This window comes from Elephantulus edwardii, unplaced genomic scaffold (genome assembly GCF_000299155.1).
Source record: "Elephantulus edwardii isolate Elephantulus edwardi_28Jun2011 unplaced genomic scaffold, EleEdw1.0 scaffold00011, whole genome shotgun sequence".
NCBI classification, from domain to species: domain Eukaryota; kingdom Metazoa; phylum Chordata; class Mammalia; order Macroscelidea; family Macroscelididae; genus Elephantulus; species Elephantulus edwardii.
This window is the reverse complement of record NW_006399761.1, coordinates 16805828-16815214: the sequence shown is the minus strand read 5'-3', so window position 1 is coordinate 16815214 and position 9387 is coordinate 16805828. Positions and strand designations below refer to the sequence as shown.

The window sequence follows — 9387 nt, the reverse complement described above, 5'->3', positions numbered from 1 at the left end:
AATCTTTGCCTTCTTAACATTTCAAATTTCCAGGGAGGAGATTGCCCATCTTTCTCCAGTAGGGCAGCAGGTGAGTTGAAATCTTATGCCTTTGCGTTGGCAGCACGAAGCTTTATTTAGCTCAACTCTTTATCACTTTGTCACTAGGGTTCCCATTGTATTGGTTTTCTGTACTATCGAGTTAGAACTGATTTACAGCTGACCCTCCCTCCAGAGGGTTTTCAGAAGCAGTACATTGTTGGAGTGATGACTGCACACCTTTCTTTCTCTTGCATAGCAACTGGTGGCTTCAAACCATATGCCTCTTGAGATGGCTGATAGCACAACTCTGCATATGGTACCTTTGAGGTTGATCTAGGGAAGGAAGGTAGGAGAAAAAGTCAAAAGAAACTGCTTATGTATTGTAGCGAATCAGGAAAGAAAAAAATCAAAGAAAACTATTAACCCACATTGACACAGTTTCTTTTTATTCTGGTTTACACCCATTCCTGAAACACACATCCCTTCCGCCCCGGTTGGGTTAAGGTCAAGGCTCCTCCTGCCGCACAGCCCGGTCCAGGTGTTACTAGACTTCTACTTCCGGCCGCCGCGAGCCCGAGACTTTTTCCCGCCAAGACGCGGACTTCCGCCCCTTCGGCCCGGGTCCGCGTGGGACTGCGCATGCGCGGCGCCGCTTCCGAATTCGCAGGGCTGCTGCGGGGGCCGCGCCCGGGCGGACATGGAGGGCAGCTTGCTGCGCCTGTGCCCGCTGCTCCTGCCCCAGAACCGGGAGAAGACCATCTACGAGGGGTTCATCTCTGCACAGGTACCCTCCGGCCCTTTTACCCCTTGCCAAGGCCCTCTGAAAGTCTGGGGAGGTTTGGTAACACTTGTAGGGTTGGAGGGTGAGCGCGTATGCTACACAGCAGAGAGCTCGGGTTCGATGGCAGCAACTTCAGCAGGACGAGTCTCGAGCGGCCGCCCCGTGACGTCACCGAGAGGCGGGGTTTCGGGCCACGCCCCGTGCCGCCTGCTCTCTGTTCTGCATCAACCCAAACTTTTCCTCTTTTTCAGTTCAGTTTTAGTCTCCTAATTCCTCTCCCCTATCTGGTGCCTCCAGTTGGTTGGGGCCTTTTTTACCCCCTAGGACATTTTCAATAGAATTATTGGTCTAAGATTATTGATTAAAATAAAGCCTTTGCTTAGTGGCTTGATTACTAAGTGCCTGCGCATATGATTTTTTTTTTTTTTTTAAAACAACCCAGGGTACTGAGTTTGGAAGTTTACAAAGCTCCTTCCAGGTGTAAGTCCTCATTTAATTATAAATCCTTTGAAGCAGGTGGTGGTTGTGTACCATACAGTCAGAACCGACCTCCAGCTGACCCTCCACTGGGCTTTCAGAGCCAGTTAATCACCCATCACCCGGGAAGAGATTGCCTATCCTTCTCCTGCAGAGCAGCTAGTGGCCTTGAACTGCGTGCCTTTGGGAGCACAATGCAGCTTCTTGACCTTAGGCCACCGTCGTCGTTGTTGTGTACCATCAAGTCAGGACTGAAAGACCCATAGGGACCTTCCAGTGAGTTTTCAGAGGCAGTTGATCACCGGGGAGGAGGTTGCCCATCTTTTTCTCCGTGGAGTAGCTAGTGGATTCGAACCACGTGTCTTAGGGACTGCAGCGCAGCTTCCTGCCTCTGTGCCACCAGAGCTCTGAAAAGTCATGGTTCCTATTATTATGCAAGAGTTTGGAAACAATCTAGATAGGAGCAGGTGGAGCGTTGAATGAGTTTGCTCATGATCACAGCGTGTCTTACTCTTGGGCATATTTCTGTCCTGAGCTCTCCTGTGGCCCCTGCATTGCACCAAGGGGTTATAATTTGAGCTACAGATACTTCTCTTTGGTTTAACCCCCATCCTCTCCCACTGCCGCCCATCTTTGAGAATGGGGCAATATCCTAAGAATTATCATGCTTTTCAGTCTCCTCAAATTACATAGTCGTCATCTCTCAGAAATGCTAAGTGAATTAATCACCCAGTTCACTTGCCAACTGAAACTTCTCTATGCCCTTAAGAATAAGCTGAGGCAGTCTCCTTTTTTAGCTTACGAGTTTTGCAGACTTCGTAAACAGGCTGCTGATCAAAAGGTGTGTGGTTCAAATCCACGTGCTGTTCTGTGGGAGAGTGATGGGCAGCCTCCTGGAAAGATTAATTAAGATCTTGGAAATCTGCTAGGGAGTGGTCTTCCAGTTCCTAGTTGGAATTTACTGGATGATAGTGGATTTTGTTTGGTGTGGTTTTAAACCCAGGAGACAATTGCCTTGAATCATAGTTAACTGCAGGCAGTGAATGGGTAAAATAAGCAGAAGGAACCCTGATGGTACAGTGGTTCAGTGCTTGTCTATTAACTAAAAGTTTGGCAGGTTCAAACCCACCGACCTGCTCTGTGGGAGAAAGACTTAGCAACTTGCTTCTATAAAGATCACAGCCAAAAAACTCCTCCCCTTGTCACATGAATTGAAATTGATGTGGCGGCAAGTACTAAGAGTGTAGGGAGCACTGGTGGCTGGCTGGCCTAGTGGTAAGAAGCTGCACAGCAATCCCAAAGACAGGTGGTTCAAATCCATCAGCTGCCTCTGCTGGAGAAAGGTGGGCAGTCTGCCTCTGAAAACCGGTGGGAGACTCAGCTATGGGTTGGTTTCAACTTGACCTCACACAGCAGCAGCTCGCTTGAAGGGAGTTCTGGTGGTTTAGTTGGTGGGGAGATGTGCTGCTAGGCCAAGAGGCAGGCAGTTCAAATCCACCAGCTGCTTCTCAAGAGAAAGATGGACATTGTCCCTGCATGTACTCCTTCGACTTGGAAACGACCCCTAGTGGATCCTCAAGCAGATTGTCAGGCACTGTAAATTACAGGACAGTGTCTGAAAATCTGCTTTAGGATCAGCTGGGATCGTTCCCAACTTGAGGGTACACAACAACAACAGCAGCAGCAACAACTTAAAAGACATTCTGGTGGTAATTGGTAGGTGATTGCACTGCCACTCTAAAGATTCTAACTTGATGGTACCTAACAACTACAATATTATATACACACACGCACGTTTAGAGAAACACACATCTTTTTTTTTTTTTTTTTTTTTTTCCAGCTGCTGGTAGATTTGAACTACCAACCTTATCATTGGCATCCAAGAGCTTAAGTAATGTGCGCAGGAGTTTCAGGACATGGCAACGTGGAGTCCACACATGTGTCGGGAATTATGCCTTCTCTAGAATTCTGCGTGAGAGATGTGATTCTTTTCCCTTTCTTTTTTGAATACGTAAATCTCAAGAGTTTATTATCTTGCTAACAAAACAAGATGAAGCATAGAACTGGATCCCTTGCGCCTTTCACTTCTTAACTCCTCCAAGTTCAGAGCACCTGCGTCTTTTGATAGCCAACATTCTTTTAGATCTGTAGTTTGCCTCAACACATTCAAATCTTAACACAATCTTCTTTGTAGTTTTTGCCCTTTCCCGGAAAATTGGCCTTGTCGGCTCACCGTAGCCACTCAGCTTCCAATCATAACTCCTCTTTGCCTGTGCAGACAGAGAACCTTTGCACTTCTTGTTCTCTGACACTCTGTAGGATTGGAGTTTACTAGCCAGATGCACTTCTTGTGCATCTGGCTAGTTTTAGGAATGGTGACCACACTTGCAGGAGCCCTGTTTATATAAAAAGGGTCCAGTTATCTTTAAAAATTGTTCATAACTTCATGGATTTATGAATACTCTTTAAAAAATTTGGACCTGTAATCTAACACTATTTTGTTGCCCTAATTGTGCTGGTTTTGCCAGCTTGTCTCTTAAAAAGACAGGAATAAATTTAAAATGTCTTTTATCCTTAGAAATGAACCTGCTGTTTCTGGTGTTTATAGTGAATGTCGATTTGTGGGGAGCTCTGGAGGTGTCTCACCGTCCTTGCCGCATTTGACCCTGGGGTTGCAGGCACCGTGTCATTCTATCTTGTGTTGAGTGTCTTCCCTCAATGTGGATAGGGTACAGGATGGGGCAGGTTGACTGTGAGTCATAGATGACTCGATAGCTCCTAACAACAACTGATGGTGTAGTCTGCAAGGAGTTGTGCTGCTAACCTGAAGGTGGCCTGTTCAAATCCACCAGCAGCTCCTCAAGAGAAAGATGGGCATTCTCCTTCCATGTGCTTTATAGCCTCTCAAAATCTGCTGGGCAGTGAGCTATGAGTTGATTGTGACCCAAAGGCAGTGAGCTGATGTATTTTCTTAAAATTCTTTAACATTTCCTGTGGTGCAAGTTTATCTGTTTTAATTGTGACATGATGTGTTTCTTTGACCTTTGGAAGATACTTTTGCTGATTTATAGAATTCTTACTTGATATTTTTTTTTAAACCTCTCAATAAAGGTATTACTTCTCTGTCTTGGATTACTTCCTTTGAGAGAGCCTCTGTTCAGGTCTGATCTCTGTTTCTCTGCACCAGCACCAAACTTCCTGATTTTGAGTTGATTCCACCTCACGGTTATATGCCTTTGGCTTTCTGAAAGTATAAATAATTTCTGGAGGAGACCCTCCCCCCCCATCTTTTTCCCTTGGAACAGCTGGTAGACTCAAACCACTGACTTTTTGGCTCACAGCTCAACCCATAACACACTAAACCCCCAGCTCCTGACTTGTTCCTCTGTAAATAGATATTTTTAGGGTTTTTCTTCTTTTTTTTAAAAATTAATTTTAATAGACATTTACAGAGGTTCTGGATTTCCATTCATTCATTGCCGCACTTTTCCCCCTGCCCACCCCTCCACACCAGTTCGCTCCCCTCTCCGAAAAGAAAAAGAAAAAAAATCCTTCATTAGTATACAATTCCCCCATCCCTCCCCCCAGTCCCCCACCCTGAGTACACTATGCAACCTTAATTCTGGACTCCTGTGCTAACCATAATACTCAATCATATATCGCCTCTAATCTGTTCTTTCCCTCATCTGTTTCAATACAATATACATAATTTATCCAGTTTTTTCTGTCATACCCCAACCCTGATGTCAGACCCATTCTACAACAGTGGCACCATAGGGTATTTGTCCCTTTGCGACTGAGGTATTTCACTCAGCAGGTTTTAGTCACATTTCCGTGGTGTCATGTTTCCTCGTGTTTGTCCTGCACAGGGGAGTTTGTGGAGATTCTTGTGTATTTGGAAAGCAGTTCAGCTGTTCATTAAGATCTTGTTCCTATCTTTTCTCTTTATTGGAGACTAAGTTGAATGGGTATGAATGTATCCAATTTTGTTGCTGTATCTAAGAAATAAAACCCACTCTTGTTGAGCTTATGCTGCCCCATAGCGAACCTGTGAGATGGAGTTGGACTGTGCTGTAGTATTTCTAGGTCTCTAACTTTTTATGGAAAGAAAATCGGAGTGGCTGATGAGTTTGAACTGCCAACTCTTTGGTTCGCAGCCGAGTGCTCTAACTAGTATACCACCAGGACATGTTAGTTGTTATTGTTTCCAGTTGAGTTGGAATTGACCTCTAGCTCACCCTTCAGGTGGTTTTCAGAGGCAGCTAATCACACGGGAGAAGATTGTTGGTTAGCTGACAAAGTTCATCTACATTCCGTTCCACACTGTTCTTAATTCACATTGTGTTTCATACAACCATTCTCATGTGTTATGTTTTTATAAAATGAATCACCACTGGACCTGGTCTATCATTGCCCATTCTTTTCAGGTCCCCACCGGATCCATCCCATTTCCTTTACCCCCCACCCTCCACCCACCAAATTGTGCAATCCTGTGATATCACCCCTGCCCATCCTCACCCCTCTGCCCCCATCCCTTCCCCTTTTGGGTCCCCATACCTGTTTTCCTAGTTGTCATTCCATTTTTACAGTAATGGTCTTATGCAGTATTTGGATGACTTTTATTTTTAAACATTTTCCCACTCTGTCTGTTGGAACGTGACAAGCCGGATGGTTTTTGCCTGCTTTAGTCCAATGATTATTTCCAGCTTAGGCTATGTTCTTAAAAAAAAAAACCCAAAAAAAAACCCCAAAAAACAAACCACTAAAAACTACAAACCAACTAAGTGACTGTTGTTGAGTTGATTTAGACTCATGGTAGCCCGTGTGTTGCAGGTAGAACTGGGTTTCATTGTATTTCCAAGGATGTCACCTTTTGGAAACAAATTGCCAGACCTTCTTCTGAGATGCCTAGGTTAGGTTTGAACCTACAAGTTCTTGGCTAGTAGTCAAGTGTTGAATCCTTGGCACCACCTAAGAGTTTTTGGTTTCTTCCTGTGCAGGCACTTAACTAATGTAAAATCCCCTCAGACAGGAGTCCCTTCTTACTTGAGGACAGTGAGTTCGAGCACTGATACTCAGCTAAAGACTTTTTGTGAGAAATGCTTTGAAGTTTTCTAGAACTTCCTATCCCCTTCAGCTCTCCAGCTTGTGAATTCAACATGCTTTGGCCTTCAATTCCAAACTCTAATTTCTCAAGTTGGGAGAAAGGGGGCGTGGTTTGTGTCCCCATCTCTGCTCTGTTTTTGGAATCTCTCCAGGTGGTAAAACTAGACATTTAGGGAACTTTCCTGGTTTCCCTCCCTTATAAAATCACTAAATTACCTTTTTGTTTAATTTTTTTTTTAATCTCTTCAATCTATTATTTCATCCCAGCTAGAAGCAGATACACTCCTTTAGTCTTTAAAACTTTGATTCTGTTGTTGGGTTTTTGGTGCTGTTTTGAGACATCTGGTGCTCTAATCTTATTGTTAGCCAAACAAGTTAATGCTTATTTTCTCCCCTAGAAAATCTAAATTTTTAAGTATTTTCTCATCTACTTATTAAAGGTATGCCTCAAAGCAGAACGTGGCAAGTCAACTTTTGCATGTGTTTAGTTCTTTTAAGTATATATTTCCAGAAAGTGGTTTTGAATTAGAACTTCAGATATATATTATCTACTATCTTGTTTTTCTTCTTGGAGGTTCCAGTTATATGTGTGTTTGGTTTTCTCTGCCTGTGGTCTATTTCAACCACTCTTCCATGACAATTCTTAGTGTGTTTAGTTTTCTTGTTTAGGAATTTTCAGTTCTTACCAAAATTTTGACTCTGTCCTTCAGGAGTTTCTCATTTAATCTTCAGTTTTCTCATTTTAGTTTTGTTTTCATTTTCTTCATGTGTGCATGCCTACTACAATTTCTCACCCCACTTTTTTCTTTTCTGAATTTGAGTAGAAATTCTCACTTAATGATACTCAATTCAGTATTCTAATTTATGCTTTGTAATTTTTGTTGGTACTGGAAATTATCATCACCTAAAACGAGAACGTTTTCTATTTTCTTCTCAGCGTAGAGTTATACTGTGGTGCTGGAGAACAGTCTTGAACATACTATGGACTACCAAGAAAATGAATAGGTCTGTCTTGAAGAGGGAGAAACCAAACTTCTCCTTAGAAGCTAGGAGTTTGAAGCTCTCTGTATCATATACTTTGGGCACGTGGCCACGAGAGACCAGTCCTTGGAGAAGGATATCATGCTCAGAAGGGTGGAGGTACAGCGCAGGCGTGGAATCCATCTAGATTGACACAGTGACTGGGGCTTTGGGTGTTGGTGTGTCAGAATCAGTGAGACTGACTCAGGACAGGGCAGGGTCAAGAGCTGCTGTACATAGGGTCACTTTGGGTTGCAGGCGACTCCATGGCACATAACAACAACAACAACAACAGTAGGCTTACATTAGTAGATTTACATAGTAGGTTTACATGTAGATGACTTCTTTGCCTTTGTGAACAGTTTAGTTCGTTCAGTGTTTTATAAAATTTCTAGTTTATGAACACCCTCTTCTGTCAGTCAAGAAAAGTGCAGTTTATTTAATGGATGGGTTTGTTTGTTTATTTTTAAGCTTCTGTGGAAAGGAGTCCTGCGATTTTCTTTTGATTTCTATACGATCCTCACCTGCTTACGCTTTGTTTTTCCAACGCCACCCAGTCTCCAAAGGGTGCCTTTGCTCTACTTTGTACAATCTCTTAGCCCTAATGCGTTTCTAAACATGCCTTAGCCTTTACTTTTCCAAGACTGCCCCTTGAATCCTGTGCTCTGGTATATTAGGATTCATTATTATTTTAGCTCCTGCTTTTCACATCTGTGTGTATGTAGGACTGCACATTGCTGGGAAGTGTTTTTAATTTTTTTAGAATTTTTTAAATAATTTTTTATAGGGGTTATTTAAAGTTTCAATGTCATTAACTTGTTTTGCTGCCATGCTGTTTATTGTTAATGTAAGTTTCTTGAATACCATATGGAGAGATAAGACTTGCAACAGTTAATACTTTTGTTCCCTATGACCTTAAAAATCTACTTATTTTAAAAAAAATCTTCTTGAGAATTATTACAAGCTCTTATCCTTTATCCTACATATCTTATATCCTAACTACAAAAGACTAACTTTGGACATTTTCTTGAATCAGGAAAGGATTGTGGCATATGACATGGTTTTTGACCTTTTAAAAATGGCTGAATTTTGCAGAGAAGGGACTTTGCAATTTTATTCTTTCTGATCACACCAGAGCCTCTGCAGTATGAAAGTTTTACTATTTTTCATGTAAACTTTGAATTCCAGATTGTTCGTACACCTATGTGTGTGATGTCTACAAGGCTAAGTTAAAGTTACTATATAATGCTGTTAGGTGCTTTAATGAAATAGTGAATTATTGTTACTTGACCTTTTGAAAAGGTCAGTAGTACATTTTGTTTCCTTTTTTTAAAGGACATTTAAATGTAATGAAAGTCAGACACTGTAATATTACCATGAAAGTAAAGGTTATGGGGTACATTTAATTGTGTTCCTCTATTTTTGAAACTGCTTTGAGATAGACTGTGCTAAAAGTCCACGTGGTAATTGTTTTTCAAGAATTTTATTACTCTCTTTCATTTTGGACTGTTGGAGTTAAAGATTATATTTCTGTTTGTCTTTTTCTGCTTACCTTTGCTCAAATTTCATGTGTATTATCCTGTTTAAGGTACACAGTTTAAACTGCTTACCCATTCCGTTTCTTTAGAAGTAGAACTGACCGTATTTCTCAGAGAATAGCTCTTCTTTTCTTTAGGGGGAAAAGAAATAGAACAAAGTTTGTAATATGCAGCTATGTTGTGGTTGTTGTTAGGCGCTGTCAGGGTGCTGCCAGCTCATAGGGACCCCACGTACCATCTAACGGAGCACTACCCTGCTCTGTGCCTTAGTCCTCTCAATCTTCGCTCTAGTTTAGCCTATTGTTGAAGCCACCTTGTAATGCTGTCTAGTTGAAAGTCTTCCTCATTTTTCTGTTGACCTTCGATTTGACTTGCCTGAATGAATGGCATAGTCAGTAAAGAATGTTGTTGTTGTTATGTGCCATCGAGTCGCTTGCAACTCAT

At 42.2% G+C, this 9387-nt stretch overlaps 1 protein-coding gene across 1 annotated transcript in view; it reads left to right on the top strand.

Moving 5' to 3' along the window:
• Nucleotides 1-310: 310 nt before the first annotated feature.
• Nucleotides 311-9387, top strand: part of LOC102857987 (E3 ubiquitin-protein ligase FANCL-like) — a 91555-nt gene continuing 82478 nt past the window's right edge. The window contains exons 1-2 of the mRNA XM_006881025.1: nt 311-337; nt 560-805. Coding sequence (XP_006881087.1) covers nt 311-337; nt 560-805 — 273 coding nt within the window. The remainder of the gene's footprint in view (nt 338-559; nt 806-9387) is intronic.